This window comes from Ursus arctos, unplaced genomic scaffold (genome assembly GCF_023065955.2).
Source record: "Ursus arctos isolate Adak ecotype North America unplaced genomic scaffold, UrsArc2.0 scaffold_16, whole genome shotgun sequence".
Classification (NCBI taxonomy): domain Eukaryota; kingdom Metazoa; phylum Chordata; class Mammalia; order Carnivora; family Ursidae; genus Ursus; species Ursus arctos.
In genome coordinates this window covers 24,757,719-24,778,230 of record NW_026622830.1, presented here as the reverse complement: position 1 = coordinate 24,778,230, position 20,512 = coordinate 24,757,719, and the positions used below count along the sequence as shown (strand labels likewise).

The window sequence follows — 20,512 nt, the reverse complement described above, 5'->3', positions numbered from 1 at the left end:
CCTCTCTCCTATTCTCAATCTCACCCATATTCTTCCCTTTGCTATGATTTGTAATTATTCCATGCATTGTTTATTTTGTCTGCTTCTGATTCTCTCACCAGACTAGAAGTTCCTGGAGAAGGAGGGTGTCTGTTATTGCCTAGAGCCAAGCACAGTGCCTGGCACATCGTAGGCCCACAGAAAGTAATAGGTGACTGGATAAATACATTTTTACCCAAGTCAAATTCCTTGAAAGTCAGTTACCCCGCAAAGCGGGCGTTCTAATTGGTGTCAATGGGCATACCTTCGGAGGAGGATGGAAATCCTGCTACTATGAGCAACATTTTTTAACTAGGTACATTTTGTTTTTCTGAACAGACAAACCAAAGTTTTCATCACATTTTCAAAATGCCCCCCAAAAAGGTAAAGAAGTTTGTTCTAAAGAAAGTTCTTTGGAAGGTGGTGGCTAATAGATGAGGTTTGGGGCATTCAGCAGCTCCACCTTCCACAGGAAACAACATCTCACCACCCTGGGAAGAGCCAGGGAGCCTGTCGGGGTGGCAGCTCGCCCTTGTCCCGGCTGGGAGCTCCACAGGCCGCTGAGTTCCTCTGGGCCCCTGTCCCCCCGCATGTGTTATAAGGGCGGGATAAGATCACAGGCCGCTGAGTCCCTCTGGGTCCCTGTCCCCCCACATATGTTATAAGGGTGGGATGAGATCACCCGTGGAGCAGGCTTAGCTCAGTGAACGAGGCCAACCAAATAAATGTCAGCACCTCCATCCTCGGACCACCAGCTAACCCTTCCCTTCAATGTCCACTCAAACCCCGTCTCCTCAGGGAAGTCGTTTCTCTGATAACCCCCTCCCCACTGCTCAGGTGTTCCCTCACTGGGCCCTCGCCGAGCACCTCCCGCCTCCCCTTCACAACCACATGTCACCATCACGTGCTCACAGCAGGGACGGTTGAAGACTGTCAGTCTCCCCACAGGGATGGGGGGCACCACAAAGACAAGGAACTGCAGGGCTCACCCCTGAGCAGTGTCTCCCTGCTCCCCTGTCCTGCACCAGGCTGGAAGTCTACACCCTCTACCTCGTCATCTCCATAGACTCGGTGGCCCTGAGACCCACAGCCTATGATGGGGCAGGACTGCCAAGTTCAGACCTCCAAAGAGCCAATGACAACAGGTTTGCTCCTCCCAACAGTGCCCACTCTTCTCCAATTTTCTCGACAAAAAATAACAAAATCCCAACTGGTTACACAAGACCAGGAAGACTGGAAAAGTACATTTCGAGGTAATTGATATTCTGCAAACATCCCCAAGGGGAGTGTGAACCCTGCGAGGACGTCAATTCCGGAAAGCCATCACCCTGAACTAATGCTTTCGTTATGATCGCTTACAAAACTGGATGTGAAGTGCCCAAGGATGGCCCCAGGGCTTCATGAGCTCTGCAAAGGACCCTGCACATTCCCTACAGCCCGGGAGGAGAGCACGGAGTGAAGAGTGCCTTTGTCTCAGAGCTGAACTGTGGGGCCCAGACCCCGGAGGCCTGTGTGGCTGCAGTGGGAAACTTTAAAGAATTTTGATTAACATCTTAAAATGACCATGCAGGGGGCACCTGGGTGGCTCAGTCAGTTAAGTGTCTGACTCTCAGTTTTGGCTCAGGTCATGATCTCAGGGTGGTGAGATCAAGCCCTGCTTTGGGCTCTGCACTCAGCAGGGAGTCTGCTTGGGATTCTCTTCCTTCCCTCTCCCTCTGCCCCTCCACCCATCCCAAATAAAAATAAACAAATTTTTTTTAAAAAAATGATTGTACAGGCTGTTGTGTGCAAAAGAGATTGTAGGCGGGCAAGGGAGAAAGCCACGAAATCAAGTAGGAACACCCCTGAGTAATCCAAGCCAGTGTGAGGGTGGCTGAGAAGGAGCTGCTGGACGTGGTCAGATTCTGGAAGTGCTGACAGGATTTCCTGACAGATGGGCTGTGGGCAATGAGGAAAGAACGGTCAAGAGGGACTCCAAGGGCTGGGGCCAAAGCAACTAGATGGATTGTGGCACCATTTCTTGAGATGGCGAGGACAGGGGGATTCGAACTGAAGTTTCTCTGACCCCCAAATCCAGAGCAATGAAGTAAAACCTAATGCTTTGGCTTCAAGACTCTCTGTCTGCCTCCTGTAAATCTCACCCATAAACCATCCATCCAACTGTTCATTCATTCATTCATTCATTCATATCATTTAACAACCATTTATTGCTAACTACCATGCAGTAAACATGGGAGGCACTGGACACATGAGAATTAAATCGACTCACACCCTGTCCTCCAGAAACTTATAATTCGGTAGGTGGTTCAGAGATCAACTATTCTCACTCATTCATGTATTCAGTCATTTAGCACTCAACAAACATTCATTAACACTGATTCCTGGCAAGCAAGCATCATGGTAGGCATCGCGAATAACCTTGCCCTTAAGAAAGCCCTAGTTCAATTGGAGAGCCTGAAATTAGCCACCCTCATTCATTTACTGTGGGATCCCCAACACCCAGCCTGTGCAGGGTCTGGGAGAGGACTCCCGCTGGATGACCCAACAGTGGGCTCTACTGGGCGTATCCAAGCAACACAGCCTCCCTCTGAATCCCTGGCCCTCCCCACAGGGTTCCACCTGCTGCCCTCACCATGTGAGCAAAGCCCAGTGGCAGCTGCCACAGCCCATCATGACACCTGCCCACAGCATGCTCAGGGCTAACTCTGGTGTCGTCCTCCCACAGAAAGCCATGAGTCCACTCATTCAGGCAGCCACCTCCGCAACCACACACCTGGGTACCATCTGACCCTTCTTGACACCGGCAAGTCCCAGAACCCAGGATGTGTCCAATCCGGAGGCTCCTGGTCCTCCTCAGCTTGCTGTCCGTGCCCTCAGCACTGCACAAGCAGCCCTGGCGTGGCTTGGCCAAGGCCCACATGGACAGCAAACCAGCTCTGGCGAGAAGTAAGCTCAGCCCATACTCTGCCCACTGTCACAGGGTGGGTGGGAAGGCATCATCCTGCTGGGTGAACTCGGGTCAGTCACTGCCTCTCTTCCTTTTTCTCTCAGACCTCAAGTACAGAAAACTGAGGTTGAGTTGATCACACGCCAGTTCATAGCACATCATCATTACCGTGAATCGTGGCAAGGCCCTCTTGTGTTTGTCGTTTTCCCTATACCTCTTATTCTCACGCCCACCCCCTCTTCCTCAGGCCCTGTGGTGTGTTTGACACATGTGTTTCTATACGCTCATGTCCTGATACAACATGCAGTGTTTCTATTTGCATAGATGGTACTGTCATATAGATCTTGTTGGTTTTTACTGTTTTCATTGGACACTGCGCTGTTGACATCTGTTGCTTCAGGCTGGTGCTGAGAAGTCCATGAGATTCCTCCACCTCACCATTGCTTGGCCATGTCCCTAGAGATGGACACCTGAGTTGTCTCTAACTCCCCACTATTAAAGGCTACACTGAGATGAACATCCTTGCATGTGTCCCTGTTAGGAGCCATGGAAGAATGTCCCTGGGATAGAACCAGAAGTGGAATGGATGGCTGGGCCCTAGGGGTACAAACGCAATTAACTAAGGACTGCCAGATTGCTCTCTAGAAGGGTTGTGCTGGTCTACACCCACTCCAGTGACAAAAGAGCCTACCTGTATCCCCACACCTGTTTCCCAACACTGGGGAGGATCCATCTGCCTCAGTCTACTGCAGCTGCCACAGCCAGATACCACAGGCTGGAGGCTCAAACAACAGACATTTCTCTTCTCACAGTTCTAGAGGCTGGAAGTTCAAAATCAAGACGCCCACAGGGTTGGTCTCTGTGGAAACCCCTCTTCTCTCTTCCTTCTGGCTGGTGGGTGTCTGCCCTCTCCGTGTCCTCACATGTCCTTCCATCTGTGTGTGCACAGAGAGTGCACTCTGCTGTCTGTCTCTTTTCTTAGAAGGACGCCAGTCACCAGTGTTGCTGGATTGGGGCCCCATCCGCAGGACCACATCTAACCTTCTTTACCTCCTTCAAGGTCCTGTCTCCAAACACAGTCCCACTGGAGACTAAAACCTCAATATATTAATTTGGGGGCAGGAGGAGCTACACAATTCAGTACGTAACACTATCTTTCTCCTTTGTGCCAGCCTGAAGTGCACTTGAGTGCTATCGAATTGTCTCAGCTTGACTTCATCTCATCAGTGGGAAGTTTGGGCATCTCATCCTAGTTTAGTTAGCCATTTGACTTCTTCGAATTCCCTGTTCTTATCTCTTGTTTCTTTTTGCTTCCCCCAGGGTTTTTTTTTTTTTTTTTTTTTAGACTCTCTCATTTGAGTGTTAATTTATACTTGACACTGGTCCTTCGTCAGGTCTAACCAGTGCTAACATTCTCTCGAACTGTCACAACTTTGTAGATCCTTCACCGAACAGGAAGATTTTCAAACTCATCAAAATTTGATCCTATGGTTTATGTTTGATTAGTCGTAAACCCTTGTCTCTACCCCAGACATCTTCTACTTTATTATTCCTAATAGCTTTATCGTTTCACCCTTCACGTTCAGGATCTTAACCCACCTGAAGGCCACTTTTATGTTGCTTATGCATGTAAGTTACGGCACCAGCTTCACTTCCGTCTGGGTAAGGAGTCTGCTTTCTCAACCCAGCTATGAAAGATCAAGTTCCCAAGCACGTGGACTCCCTTTGGGGCTCTGTATTCTGTGTCTGTGTAACTATTTCTACACCAACAGCAGAATATTTTAAATACTACATCTTTGTAAAATGCTGTTTTGTCCAATAGACCTTTCTTCTTGAATTTTAGAGTGTGCTGAGTTCTTAAAAAAAAAAATCACCTGGAAATTGGATTTGGGTTTCACTGAATTTGTTAATTTAGAGAGAACTGACATTTTTGCAATGAGAGGTCACCCATTACAAACTTAGCATATTTTTCAGTTTTTTAGATTTTATTTTACGTCCCTTAGTAGAATTTTAAAGTCCTATGAACTTTGTTAAAGTCCTGAGCTTTATTAAATTGATTCCTAGAGAAATGTATAGTTGTTGCTATGGTAAATATTGCCTAATTTTCTTTTATATTTGCTAGTTGGTATTGCTGGTTCTGACGAGAAGAAAATTGTTGGTTTTTGGAAATGAATCTGCTATCCAAAAATCTCACTGACCTCTTCTTAGTTCTAATAGTTTGTTCTACTTATTTTGTTGGATTTTCTATCTAGAGGATTGTAGCATCTGCAAATAATGACAGGTTCATCTCCTGTCCTCTTCTAACCTTACACTTCTTGTGCCTTTTTCTTGTTTGTAGTATATATTAGGCCTCCTATAGGAACGGGAATGTATCTAGGATTCTCTCTGCTAAGTACGACATCTTCCAGAGGTTTTTGAAATCTTTCTTATCATGTTAAAGAAATCCCCATAGTCCTGGTTTTCTGAATTTTTCTTTTTTTTTCTGAATTTTTCTTAATCATAAATCAGTATTGGCTTTTAACGAATTTTTTTTTTTGCATCTAAAAATTACTCCATTTTTTCCTCTAAACCATTAACGTGATAAATTGTATTAATAGATTTTCTTCTGTTGAACCCATCCCAGCATTTCTGGAATAAATAGGATATTTTTGTAATTTACTAGAATGATATATTTATAATGTACTATTTTTATAACATACTAGAATGTACTTACAATGTATCATACTAAAATACATTTTATAATGTACTGTTGGCTATTCAATTTGCTACCTGGTAATTTTATAGGACTTTAGCAGATTTTTCATACGTGAAATTGATATGGACCTTTCTTCTCTTGTACTGTTCTGGAAGCTGGGCAAGTTACACTAGCCTCATAAAATGAATTTGGCATCATCTTCTTTTATTTTCTTTCACAATCATCTCTTTTTGTATAAAGTTTGGTAAAACTCTTCCCCAAAACCATCCAGATCAAAAACTTTTGGGGAATGAAATCTTCAATTACTATTTCTATTTCTTAAATCTCTTAGATTATCAATGTTTCCCATTTCCCTCATCACAACTTGGCATTTTATGGTTTGCCACAAAGGTATCCATTCCATATAGGTTATGAGATACATTCGTGTGTGTTTGGGGGCCCAGGCATTCTCACGGTTACAACTGGTGCAGTTAGAATGCTATTTCATAGGGTTACGCTGGAGATTTAAATGAGGAAAAGCATGTGCCAAGTACTTTTTCAACTGTGAATATATTTATCACTATAACCACCTCTCATATCAGTTAGTATACTTAGCTACACAGAACAGAAAACAACTCAATATGGCCTAAACAATGAAAAAAATGTTATTTCACATAACCAAACTCATAGATGGGACAAGCTCCAGGTCTGATCCAATCAGCAACTCAAAGGTGCCATCCAGAGCTGGATTTTGTCCTTTTTTTTTTTTCAGCTCTGCTATCATCATAGTTTCATCCTCAGGCCGCTCGTTCCCAGTGTGATAGGAAAATGGTGGCCAGTGACCATCAAAGCAACAGACTGCCTTGCTCCCTTCCAGTAGGAGACAGAGAAAGAAACTTTCCCTCAAACGTGAAACATACAATCTTCTGTTTAGTCTGATAAGGCTAACTTGGGTCACATGCCCACTCTACATCTGAAACAATCACTGGACAATGATGGTTCAGATAATCAAAGGCCTCATCTGGATCAGGAATTGGAGAGAGTGCCTGAATCAAAACAGGTGTCAGATGGGAATGACAGAACAGATGAATGGGAGGATAGATAGATAGATGAATAGATGGGTGGATATTTGGACAGATGGAAGATGACTGGGAGGGTGGATGGATGGACAGATGAGTGGCTATTGGGCAGATAGATGGAGGACGGATGGTTGGATGGATGGGTAAGTGGATGGATGGATGGAGGATGGATGGAAGATGGATGGATGGATGGAGGATGGATGGAAGATGGATGGATGGATGGATGGATGGATGATGGATGGATGGATGGATGGATGGGTCTATGGATAAATGGATATTGGGCTGGCAACTACTAATGTCTACTGCTCACAATTTTCCAAGTGTTGTTATTATCATTAACCAAAAACTACTAAGAGTTCTAGGCATACCTATAGTATCACTCTACCTCTGAAACTATTTGGTCAATGTATATCTTTCTTACTAGATAGAAAACTGGTTTGTGTCTTTGGTATGCATCACAAGGCCTGATACCCAATAGATGCTCGGTAATATTCTTTTTTGGATAAATGATATTTATTCAAATATCTTTGGATAACTTATCTCAATATTCTTCACAAGAATCCTGTGAGATGGGCATATTACTGCCCCCATTATACTGATGAGGAAATCAAGACCCAGGAAGGTGATAGCATTTCAACCCAGATCTAGGACTCCAGACACACTTTCTTATTTGCAGGCAACAGAATCATGGGATACTGAAAGGGGGTCTGGGAGCTGGAGGGAGGGGAGTGAGGGAGAACCATGGTTTCTGCTGCTCTGCAGTGTGGGTTCTGATCACAAGGAGGGTCAAGGCACTGAGATCAATGTGTCCTGTGGTGTGCTCAGAGATTCATCAGAGCTAGGCCCAATCCTAGCACCAAGAGAGCAGGATTTCAGCATGCCCGGCACTTGAAATCCCCTTCCTTTCTGGAATTTACTCTTTTCTGCTGGTAGCTCCGCTTAGTCCTACATCTGATTCCAGGCATAGTGCGGGAGAGATTACGTTCATTCTCTTCTTAGTTGTTCTCCTCAGCCAACGTCTATTGTGATGGACATGCTGTACATGAGGTTCTGTGGTACAGATTCAGAGACCGCACCAGGTTGGCTTTCCACCGTTGTATCTCTTCGAGCAGCTCTTGCCTGCCAGACCCGCTGCCAGGGTATTGCCTCAGCCCTGCAAAGCACCATTTCCCAGATAAGGCACATGGATTTCCATGTAGAGAGGGGAGCTGGGGGTGACAAGCACCTATCACTCAGCAAGAAGCGGAAGCACCAGGTTGAGAGTTAAGATGGAGGAGGGATTGAGAGTTAAGATGGTGGAGAAGTAGGGGACCCCTTTTTCAGCCGGTCCCCCGAGTCAAGCTGGATAGGTACCAGACCAGCCTAAACAACCACGGAATCAGCCTGAGACGCAGGAAGATACATCTGGATCTCTACAAATGAACATCTCCAGCGCTGAGTATTGAGGTACAAAGCGGGGAGCCGTAAAACCGAGCACAGATGTCGGAAGATAAACGGAAGGGGGAGGGAGCCGCTGCGGTCGGGTGCCGGGAAGCGGCAGCCACCTGCACAGGGGAGCAGGCGAACTCATGGACGGCACCCGCGAGAGAGCGGACTGAGACCGGTGAGCCGGGAGCGCACGCCACCAGGCATCTCGCAGAACACCGGAATCCCGGTGTGCTCACGGGATCCAGACTGAGACCGGGAGCTTCCGGAGCGCGCGCGGGGCGGCTGGCGGCTGGCGGGCCACCTGCACGGGGGAGCGGGCGGACTCGCGGTCGGCACTGCGAAACAGCAGACTGAGACCCTGAACCGGGTGCGCGCCACCAGGCTTCTCACGAAACTCCGGAATCCTGGTGTGCTCACCGGGCATAGACTGAGACCGGGAGACCCCGGGAGCGCGCGGGGCGGCCGGTGGCTGGCTGCATTAGAAACACAAAGGACAGAGACGCGCAGGCCGGTGGCTGGCGGCATTAGAAACACAAAGGACAGAGACGCGCCAGCCCTGGAAGTGAGGGCTGGGACGCCGGGTGTGGGGCGCACATCCCAGGACGCTGCAGGGTTGAGCAGCACCAACAGTAACGGAGTTAAAGTGGCCAGAACATCAGTGGAGAACGGGCCGCAATCCCTCTGTTCTGTGACAGAGGCTGAAATTTGGCCGCTGCTGCTCTGACTCCCAGAAGAGGCACAGCAAACCGCCAGGGAAAGACGCCGGAGAACAAAAGCCTGGAAATACCGGCTCAGAGAGAGCCCATCCCCATCCCCCCTCGCAGGGGACACGGAGACTCTACCCAAACAGGGTTGCCTGAGTATCGGAGCGGCAGGCCCCTCCCCCAGAACACAGAAGGCAGTCTGAAAAATCAAGAAGCCCACAACCCAGGCGCCTGGGTGGCGCAGTCATTGAGCGCCTGTCTTCGGCTTAGGGTGTGATCCCAGCGTTCCGGAAAGGAGTCCCTCATCAGGCTCCTCTGCTGGGAGCCTGCTTCTTCCTCTCCCACTCCCCTGCTTCTGTTCCCGTTCTTGCTGACTGTCTGTCTCTCTCTCTCAGATAAGTAAATAAATAAAATCTTTAAAGAAGAAGCCCACATCCCTAAGATCCTTATAAAACAAGTGCGCACTGCCTGGGACCCAGTCAATAATTTGGGTTCTGGACAACCCCGCAACCTCTCCTCATCAAAATGACAAGAAGGAGAAGCCCCCCCCCAGCAAAGAAAAGACAGTGAGTCCGTGGCCTCTGCCACAGAAATAATGGATATGGATGTAACCAAAGTATCAGAAATGGAATTCAGAGTAACGATGGTCAAAATGATGAGTAGAATTGAAAAAAGTATTAACGAAAAGGTTACTGAGAATATAGAATCCCTAAGGACAGAAATGAGAGCGAATCTGACAGAAATTAAAAATTCTATGAGCCAAATGCAGGCAAAACTAGAGGCTCTGACGGCCAGGGTCACAGAAGCAGAGGAACGGCTTAGTGAATTGGAGGATGGGTTAATAGAGGAAAAAATGAAAATAGAAGATGGTCTTAAAAAAATCCACGCCCATGAATGTAGGTTACGGGAGATTACTGACTCAATGAAACGATCCAATGTTAGAATCATCGGCATCCCCGAGGGGGTGGAGAAAAACAGAGGTCTAGTAGAGATATTTGAACAAATTGTAGCTGAAAACTTCCCTAATCTAGTGAGGGAAACAAACATTCGTGTCCAAGAGGCAGAGAGGACCCCTCCCAAGCTCAACCACGACAAACCTACGCCACGTCACGTCACGTCATAGTGCAATTCACAAATATTAGATCCAAGGATACAGTATTGAAAGCGGCCAGGGCAAAGAAATTTCTCACGTACCAAGGCAAAGGCATCAGAACTACATCAGACCTGTCTACACAGACCTGGAATGAGAGAAAGGGTTGGGGGAGCATATTTAAAGCTCTTTCAGAGAAAAACATGCAGCCAAGGATCCTTTATTCAGCAAGGCTGTCATTCAGAATTGATGGGAAAATAAAGACATTTCAGAATCGCCAGTCACTAACCAATTTCGTAACCATGAAACCAGCCCTACAGGAGATATTACGGGGGGTTCTATAAAAGTAAAAAGGCCCCAAGAGTGATACAGAACAGAAAGTCACAGCCAATACAAACAAAGACTTTACTGGCAACATGGCATCATCAAAATCATATCTCTCAGTACTCAGTCTTAATGTTAATGGCTTAAATTCTCCCATAAAACACCACAGGGTTGCAGATTGGATAAAAAGAAATGACCCATCCATTTGCTGTCTACAAGAGACTCATTTAGAACCCAAAGATGCATTCAGACTGAGAGTAAGGGGATGGAGTACCATCTTTCACGCAAATGGACCTCAAAAGAAAGCTGGGGTAGCAATTCTTATATCAGATAAATTGGATTTTAAACTAGAGACTATAGTTAGAGACGCAGAAGGGCACTATATTATTCTTAAAGGAAGTATTCGACAAGTGGATATGACAATTATAAATATATATGCCCCCAACAGGGGAGCAGCAAGATACACAAGCCAACTCTTAACCAGAATAAAGAAACGTATAAATAAAAATACATTAATAGTAGGGGACCTCAACACTCCACTATCAGAAATAGACAGAACACCCTGGCAAAAACTAAGCAAAGAATCAAAGGCTTTGAATGCCATACTCGACGAGTTGGACCTCATAGATATATATAGAACACTACACCCCAGAACCAAAGAATACTCATTCTATTCTAATGCCCATGGAACATTCTCAAGAATAGACCATGTTCTGGGACACAAAACAGGTCTCAACTGATATCAAAAGATTGAAATTATCCCCTGCATATTCTCAGACCACAACGCTCTGAAACTGGAACTCAACCACAAGGAAAAATTTGGAAGAAACTCAAACACTTGGAGACTAAGAACCATCCTGCTCAGGAATGACTTGATAAACCAGGAAATCAAAAATCAAATTAAACAATTTATGGAGACCAATGAGAATGAAAATACAACAGTCCAAAACCTATGGGATACTGCAAAGGCAGTCCTAAGGGGGAAATACATAGCCATCCAAGCCTCACTCAAAAGAATAGAAAAATCTAAAATGCAGTTTTTATATTCTCACCTCAAGAAGCTGGAACAGCAACAGAGGGACAGGCCTAATCCACGCACGAGGAAGCAGTTGACCAAAATTAGAGGTGAAATCAATCAAGCAGAAACCAGAAGGACAGTAGAGCAGATCAACAGGACTAGAAGCTGGTTCTTTGAGAGAATCAATAAAATTGACAGACCACTGGCAACACTTATCCAAAAGAAAAGAGAAAGGACCCAGATTAAAAATTACGAATGAAAAAGGAGAGGTCAGGACAAACACCATTGAAATTGGAAGGATTATTAGAAATTTTTATCAACAGCTATATGCCAATAAACTAAGCAATCTGGAAGAGATGGAATCCTTCCTGGAAACCTATAAACTACCAAGATTGAAACAGGAAGAAATTGATTTCTTAAACAGGCCAATTAATTAAGAAGAAATTGAGTCAGTGATAAACAACCTTCCAAATAACAAAACTCCAGGCCCGGACGGTTTTCCTGGGGAATTCTACCAAACATTCAAAGAAGAAATAATACCTATTCTCCTAAAGCTATTTCAAAAAATAGAAACAGAAGGAAAGCTACCAAACTCACTCTATGAGGCCAATATTACCTTGATCCCCAAACCAGGCAAAGACCCCCTCAAAAAGGAGAATTACAGACCGATTTCCCTGATGAATATGGACGCCAAAATCCTCAACAAGATACTTGCTAATAGAATCCAACAGTTCACTAAAAGGATTATCCATCACAATCAAGTGGGATTCATACCTGGGATGCAAGCGTGGTTCAATATTCGCAAATCAATCAGCGTGATACATCATATCAACAAGAAAAGACTCAGGAACCATATGATCCTCTCAATCGATGCCGAAAAACATTTGACAAAATACAGCATCCTTTCCTGATTAAAACCCTTCAGAGTGTAGGAATAGAAGGTACATTTCTCAATCTCATAAAAGCCATCTATGAAAAGCCTACTGCAAATATTATTCTCAATGGGAAAAAGCTGGAAGCCTTTCCCTTAAGATCAGGAACTCGACAAGGATGCCCACTCTCGCCACTATTATTCAGCATAGTACTAGAAGTCCCTGCAACAGCAATCAGACGACAAAAAGGGATCAAAGGTATTCAAATCGGCAAAGAAGAAGTCAAAATGTCTCTCTTCGCAGATGACATGATACTCTATATGGAAAACCCAAAAGAAGCCACTCCCAAACTATTAGAAGTTATAGAGCAATTCAGTAATGTGGTGGGATACAAAATCAATGCTCAGAAATCAGCTGCATTTCTGTACATGAATAACGAGACTGAAGAAAGAGAAATTAGGGAATCCATCCCATTTACAATAGCACCAAAAACCATACGTTACCTTGGAATTAACTTAGCCAGAGACGTAAAGGACCTATACTCTAGAAACTATAAATCACTCTTGAAAGACATTGAGGAAGACATAAAAAGATGGAAAGATATTACATGCTCATGAATCGGAAGAATTAACATAGTTAAAATGTCCATGCTACCCAGAGCAATCTACACTTTCAATGCTAACCCGATCAAAATACCGAGGACATTTTTCAAAGAACTGGAACAAATAGTCCTTAAATTTGTATGGAAACAGAAAAAGCCCCGAATCTCCAAGGAACTGTTGAAAAGGAAAAACAAAGCTGGGGGCATCACAATGCCGGATTTCGAGCTGTACTACAAAGCTGTGATCACAAAGACAGCATGGTACTGGCACAAAAACAGACACATAGACCAATGGAACAGAATAGAGAGCCCAGAAATGGACCCTCGGCTCTTTGGGCAACTAATATTTGATAAAGCAGGAAAAAACATCCAGTGGGGAAAAGACAGTCTCTTCAATAAATGGTGCTGGGAAAATTGGACAGCTACATGCAAAAGAATGAAACTTGACCACTATCTCACACCATACACAAAAATAAACTCCAAATGGATGAAAGACCTCGATGTGAGACAGGAATCCATCAAAATTCTAGAGGAGAACATAGGCAGCAACCTCTACGACATCGGCCAAAGCAACCTTTTTCATGATACATCCCCAAAGGCAAGAGAAACAAAAGATAAAATGAATTTATGGGACTTCATCAAGATTAAAAGTTTCTGCACAGCCAAGGAAACAGTCAGAAAAACTAAGAGGCAGCCCACGGAATGGGAGAATATATTTGCAAATGACACTACAGATAAAGGACTGGTATCCAAGATCTACAAAGAACTTCTCAAACTCAATACACGAGAAACAAATAAACAAATCAAAAAATGGGCAGAAGATATGAACAGACACTTTTCCAATGAAGACATACAAATGGCTAACAGACACATGAAAAAATGTTCAAAATCATTAGCCATCAAGGAAATTCAAATCAAAACCACACTGAGATACCACCTTATGCCAGTTAGAATGGCAAAAATAGACAAGGCAAGAAACAACAATTGTTGGAGAGGATGTGGAGAAAGGGGATCCCTCCTACATTGTTGGTGGGAATGCAAGTTGGTACAGCCGCTCTGGAAAACAGTGTGGAGGTCTCTTAAAAAGTTAAAAATTGAGCTACCCTATGATCCAACCATTGCACTACTGGGTGTTTACCCCAAAGATACAGACATAGTAATGAGAAGGGCCATATGCACCCCAATGTTCATAGCAGCAATGTCCACAATAGCTAAATCGTGGAAGGAGCCGAGATGCCCTTCAACAGATGACTAGATTAAGAAGTTGTGGTCCATATATACAATGGAATATTACTCAGCTATCAGAAAGAACGAGTTCTCAACATTTGCTACAACATGGACTGCACTGGAGGAGATAATGCTAAGTGAAATAAGTCAAGCACAGAAAGACAACTATCATATGATTTCTCTCATCTATGGAACATAAGAACTAGGATGATCGGTAGGGGAAGAAAGGGATAAAGAAAGGGGGGTAATCAGAAGGGGGAATGAAACATGAGAGACTACGGACTATGAGAAACAAACTGAGGGCCTCAGAGGGGAGGGGGGTGGGGGAATGGGATAGGCCGGTGATGGGTAGTAAGGAGGGCACGTATTGCATGGTGCACTGGGTGTTATACACAATTAATGAATCATCGAGCCTTACATCGGAAACCGGGGATGTACTGTATGGTGACTAACATAATATAATAAAAAATCATTATAAAAAAAAGGAAGCGGAAGCACCAGCCCACACACGACCTAGGCCTCTTGACTCCAAACCCCCTATCTTGTCCACGACATTGTGCAAGGTCACTGGTCCCTTGTCCATTTCCAGTTATCGCCCAGGGCCTCATGAAGCACAATGCAGAGGGCCGAATCCAGAACCTCCGACTCATGGACAGTCTGAATGCCTCGGGGCAGATGGCCCCAGGGATGGTGGGCTGGCTAATAAGCGGCATGAGCCTCCAGCATCAGCAAGAAAGCAGGTGAGCCCCTGAACCCCATCCCTGGCCCTGGGACGCTCTATAAAGCTCTGGGTCAGAGGGCAGAGCTGAGGGCATGGAGGGACATGGCTATGAAGAGGGAAAGCAGGAAGACTGGAAGGAGGGGATAAAAGGCCCAATACAAGAGAGAGTGGGGGCCTGATATGAGGGGTCATTTGGGGAGGCAGCATAACGGTAATTAAAGCAAAGCCAGGAATAAAAGCTTCTGCATTTAAATCCTGGGTCTGCCACCAACCGTGGGGAAATCGCTAGAGCACTCCAACCTTACGTAGAGCATGGGTACCCAGAGCACAGACTGGATAAACATGTGGGGTGCCAAAGGAACCCAGGACTAGACTCAGACATTTGAACCCCACTCTATTGCTTGATAGCTGTGTGACTCTGCTGTGTGACTCTGCTTGATAGGTGTTTGAGGTCTCTGAGCTTCAGCCTTATCAGCGAAATGGGCGGAATAATTGTCCCTGCCTCGGGGACTTGGGAGCTTTCTCTGCTCCTAGTGGATGTGTAGGCATTGGGCGCTCCGATTAACCCAGCAGAGCTGGACCCGGGCTGCCCGCCTACAGTTCTACTCCATCCTCTGGAGGGCCAGACCTCAGCCTCCCAGGCTCCCAGCCGCTCCGGTGCAGCACCCCAGCTCCAGCCTGCTGTGCTCTTGAGACACCTTCTCTCTCATTCTGCCCCTCATTCTCGCTATTCTAATGAGCACTGGTACTCGCCAGCAGGGTTTCCCAGGACGTGTGCGGCCACAATCACCTCTCTCCTTCCAGTCCCTTAACAGCTGTTACAAGTATTCATTGTGCACCTGCTGTGTACCAGGACCTGGGATGGGTACTTGGAATACAGCTATGAACGAGACATATGGTCACTGCCTTTTTGGATCTTATATCTCAGTTAGTGAGTTAAGTCACAAAAGTAAAAAACTAATTTCAGATAGAGAGATACATTATGAAGACAACTTTAGCAAGGTAAGGGGTAAGAGTGAGGGGCTGATCAGGAAGACCTTTCTAAGGAGATAATCCCTAGGAAGAATGAAGAGAAGGAAGCAAACCACATGAAGGACATAGGAGGGCAGTGAGTGCAAAGGCCCTGAGGTAGGAAAGAGACTGGTGTGTCTGAGAAAGAGAAAAAGTCCTGTGTGGCTGGGTGAGCAAGGAGGAGGGTGGTAGAAGGTGTGGCTATGGAGGCCGGGGGGGACCAGACCCTGCAGGTCTTAGGAGCCATGGCGTGGAGCTCGGATTTTATTCCAAGAGCAGTGAGAAACCCAGAAAGAATGTTAAGTAATAGGGCTGCCTATTGGCTGCCACGTGGAGAATAGTTTGTAGAGAGGCCAAGTTCATGGCAAGGAGCCCAGAGAGAAACTAGAGCATCTCCAGGTGAGAAGTGATGGTGACCTGGTCCAGGTGAAAGGGACAGAAAGAGTGGGAAGTTGCCAAATTCCGGGTATATTTTGTAAGCAGAGCCAGCATGATTCACCGGTGGGGTGAATGTGAAGGTGAAGAATACAGAGAAGGCCAAGAAGGCTCCTGGGGCTCGGGCCTGGGTATCTGGGCAGGTGGTGGGGCCCTGTGCTGGGAGGCTGTGGCCGGGTCTCAGAACAGCCCCAGTCTGGTCTGCAGCTGGCTGTGGCTGCACACGTTTGTTGTGTGGAGCTGCGAAGGGCCCTCTGGGACAACCTGCAGCCCCAGGCTCCTGCAGGTGGCTCTTGCCCTCTGAGCATCTTTAAAAAGATCTGACTCCAAAGCTTACCGCCAGGCCCTTTTCATAAACAGCATGCCAGCCTTTTTTGTCAGCCTGAGGCCTTGATGTCTGAGCTCCCTCCCACCTCTGCTCTTCCCTGTGTAGCGCCAACATCACCAACATTCAGCTAGACTATGGTGGGATCCGGATGTCTTTCCATAAGGAGTGGTTCTCAGCAAACATCTTACTTGAATTTGACATTGACTTGAGACTGTGAGTCATACATCAGCAGGGTTGGTGGGGCACTGTTCCTCTCCAGTGGGAATCCACGAGTTGGGGGGAGGGTGGAATTTGGCAACCTGGGGAATGCAGATCTTTCTGACTCCGACCTAGTTCAAATCCTGGCTTCTGAACTCACTTGCTGTGTGACTTCAGGTCACACAGGGCAGGTCACTTCACGTCTCCAAACCCCGGTTTCTTCAGCTGAAATGTGGATGGCAAGCCCTGGTGATTTGCTCATTTAAACCTATGTGAGTTCATTACATTGATGAGAGGGAGAGAGAGAAACACTAATTATATCATCACCTTTCCTCCATCTGTTGAGACCATCCTTTACCATCAGCTGCCCCCAAGAAAAGGGAGAGCACAGCTCAATAGTACAGATTTTTAAAAACAGATGAACCCTCCACTTCTGAATATCCAAAGGCCCCAAGCTGGTCTATCTAAAGGATTTTCAGAAGTCACTCTGCCTAACAGAATTTGCTCCTTGGTCCCTGGCTGCAGGAGTCAACAGGCAGGGCTGGTTTGTTGAAAAAGTCACTCTTCCCTTTGTGTTGGCTGTTTCCACCTCCTCCTCTCCGTCTCCTGCCCTCTCCCTCCTCCTCCTCTCTCGTCCCCAGGCCCTTCAATAACAAAGTTATAAAAACACATGCATGCATGAACCTCGTCGTGGAGTTCTGGCTGGAGAAAGACGAGTTTGGCCGGAGGCATCTGGTGATAGGCAATTGTTCTGTGGAGCCGAACAGCATCTACACGACGGTCCTAACCGAGTAAGGTCCCAGGGGCCTCCCCAGGGCTGGGCCCCTTCCTGGCTAGCCCTAGCTGAGGGCGCACGCCTCCACCACCTCCTGGATGGGCCCAACACAGATCTCACCCTTCCCCCCAGGATCTACCTCTCTTCCTGAGTCAGCATCCCAGTGCCGGCCCAGCCACTCCCCTAGCAGCCAGACTCTTCCTCCTCCTCACACCCTGCAGTCACCTTCCCCGGCTCCCATCGATGACCTACTGGCAGCCCCTGCTTGCCTCCTCTCTCTCCATCCCCACAGCCACTACCCTGGTTCCTAGACCACTTCCTGGATCACTGCAGGAGCCAAGCCGGCTTTCCTGGACTCAGACCTCACCTCCTCCACTCCATTCTCCCCCTGCAGCAGAAGTAACTTCCTAGCACAGAAATGTGGTCATGTCCCCTAGCCCCTGCTCCAAACCCTCCACTGGTTCTGGATGTCATTAGGACCCCATTTGTCCTCTCACCTGCCCTGCTCTGCAGCCCTTTGCCCTCTTGTGTCACTGAAGGACCTACCCCTCCATCGACACACCATGTATTTTCATACCGCTGTGCCTTTGCACATGTTGATCCTTTTGCCTGGAATGCCCTTCCCTTCTTCTCTAGAACTCCTCCTCATCACTCATTCATTCAACAAGTATTGACTGAGAACGTATTATGAGCCAGACATGGCATGCTTGATGCCAGGGATACAATCGTGAACGAGACAGAAAAAAACAAAATAGAACTATTTATGGGGTGTATGTATTAATACAGTATAATAGATCTATATACTGGCTGACCAAGTCTATTAACCTCAGCAGACTGTGAGTCCCTTAAGGGCAAGATCTGGGTGTGATTTCTCCCTGTAATTCCAGAATGCTGAAAGCAACTAGGTCTTCAGTGGGTGTCCATTCATTTATTCATCAGACGTTCGCTGACTGCCTAAGTCATGCCAGGCATTCATGGCTAGGACAGTGCCAGGGAAGGACTGAACTCTGGAGCTCTACTGACCTGGTTCTAATCTAATCAGCACTTACTAGCTGAGTGACCTTGGGCAAGTAACATCACCTCTCTGAGGTGCCCCTTCGACTGTATAGGACTCACTGAGGATTAAATGACTGTGTAAGGTGTACTCAATGCCTAGCATCTGGCATTGGTATTGCATGGATTTATCTGTTCTGTTCTGTACATCTATCTCTCTTTCTAGAGATATCTCACCAAAGATGAAACATTTTCTCCGCAACTTCAGGGGGAACCTGGCTAAAGTTACCCCACACCTGGTGGAAAGTCAGGTAAGTTTGAGAAAAATATTGTCCCCTGGGGTATCTTTGAGTCTGAGGGTCAGGACATATATACTGGCAATTCAGGAAAGAGTTTCCAATCTTGGACTTCAGGACCTGAAAAATTTCCATGAAAAATTTCCGTTTTGTCATCTACTGGCTGTGTGTCCTTGGCAAGTGCCTCAGCCTCCCCGTGCCTCAGTTTCCCCATCTGTAGCATGGGAATCACCACAATCCCTATCTCATAGAGTCAGCATGAGGATTAGGGCAGACATGAAAGTGCTGCGCATGGCATCCCGTTGGCGTTCAATACAAGGGAGCCTTGCTGCTATGATTCCCTGTGGAAATCCCGTGAAGCTTCCAACTGCAGGCTCTCTAGCTCTCTTTTCCCAACCCCCGGCCTGACCCTTCTCTCTGGTGGCCCAGGTGTGTCCTCTGATCAGTGAAATCCTCAGACAGCTGGACGTGAAACTGTTGAAGAGCCTCATGGGTGAGTGTCTGCAGCCAGCTGGGGAGGCGGACTCAGGATTGGCAAAGGGAAGACGTGCCCCAGGGGAGCTCCCAGTGAGGCCTGCTGAGGGGTGTCTGCATGTGCTCTGAGGACACTCAGACGGGACCGTGTGACAGTGACCATTACTGTCCCCTGGGAGAGCTAGGACAGCAGAGGGCACCCCTACCAAGCAGGTTGTGCCCCACCAAGTCACCCAAACCTCCAGATTACCAGGAACTGCAAGTCCTCCCCAGATCTCCACTCAGTCCTTTAGGGAGCACTGCCCCCCCAAACCTGAGGCCACCCCTCCATGTGCAGACAGATACAGTCCCCACCCTCAGAGCTCACAGTCTAGTGAATGGAAGAAGCACATAAAGACTTATCATTTGGAAATAATTTTTTTATAATAAATTTTTATTATGTTATGTTAGTCACCATACAGTACATCCCTAGTTTTTGATGTAAAGTTCCATGGTTCATTACTTGTGTATAACACCCAGGCACCATGCAATACGTGCCCTCCTTACTACCCATCACCGGCCTATCCCATTCCCCCACCCCCCTCCCCTCTGAGGCCCTCAGTTTGTTTCCCAGAGTCCACAGTCTCTCATGGACTATGGAGAATTTTAATGCAAGTGTCACAGGCCCTGGCCCCTGGTGGGCATGGATGGGTGAGAGTCCCTGCAGGGGGCTGGACGGCCATCACCCTGGTGCCTGATCCTGCCTCTTCTCCTTACAGAACAGGCTGCTGCCCATAAATTCAACCAACTGTGAGTCCAGCCACCGTCCGCGGGCCGACTTGAGTGTCCTCCGCTACCTACTGATCCGGAAGGGGAGTCCACATCTTGGGACCTTAGGTCTTCCTCAGAGTGGGGCTTCCACTGCCCCCAAAAACCTTTACCACAGGCCCTGTGGAGTCCTGTCCTGTCCTATAATAAACTCTAACTCTGAAGGGTACAGAGGTCCCCCTTCCTGGGCCCCGAGGTTAGGGTTCCAGAAGTCAGACTTGATGAAGGTCCATCCTAAGACTAAATATGCCTGGGCTTGCTCGCCAGCCCAGAAACACCAGAGAAAACACTGTTTTCCTGTAATCTGCAGCCAGAAGCCCACCTAGACATTTGCTCATCAAAGCAGGGAGGGCCCTGTCGAGATTTCCCATTCTCTCACTCATTCAGCCCATATTTGTTGAGTACCTATTATGTGCCAAGTGTTTGCCAGGCTCCAGTGGAGTGCAGGGAAAGGACGACAGAGCAGAGAAGCGTCAATGTTGGCACCGAACA

At 46.9% G+C, this 20,512-nt stretch overlaps 1 protein-coding gene across 1 annotated transcript; it reads left to right on the top strand.

The window, feature by feature from the left end:
* The first annotated feature begins 2,840 nt into the window (after nucleotides 1-2,840).
* BPIFA3 (BPI fold containing family A member 3) lies at nucleotides 2,841-20,006 on the top strand. Its single transcript, XM_026502917.2, has 7 exons — nucleotides 2,841-2,964; nucleotides 14,572-14,722; nucleotides 16,583-16,690; nucleotides 17,317-17,466; nucleotides 18,670-18,754; nucleotides 19,169-19,232; nucleotides 19,972-20,006. The coding sequence occupies exons 1-7, from the start codon at nucleotides 2,841-2,843 to the stop codon at nucleotides 20,004-20,006; spliced, it is 717 nt and encodes a 238-aa protein (XP_026358702.1).
* Nucleotides 20,007-20,512: the final 506 nt, after the last annotated feature.

Bases quoted from the DNA above. Each gene is read 5' to 3' on its own strand.
- BPIFA3 (XM_026502917.2), top strand. From the start codon at position 2,841: ATGTGTCCAATCCGGAGGCTCCTGGTCCTCCTCAGCTTGCTGTCCGTG. The intron at 14,723-16,582 runs GTGAGCCCCTGA...TTCCCTGTGTAG, and splicing joins CAGCATCAGCAAGAAAGCAG to CGCCAACATCACCAACATTC. The intron at 19,233-19,971 runs GTGAGTGTCTGC...TTCTCCTTACAG, and splicing joins ACTGTTGAAGAGCCTCATGG to AACAGGCTGCTGCCCATAAA.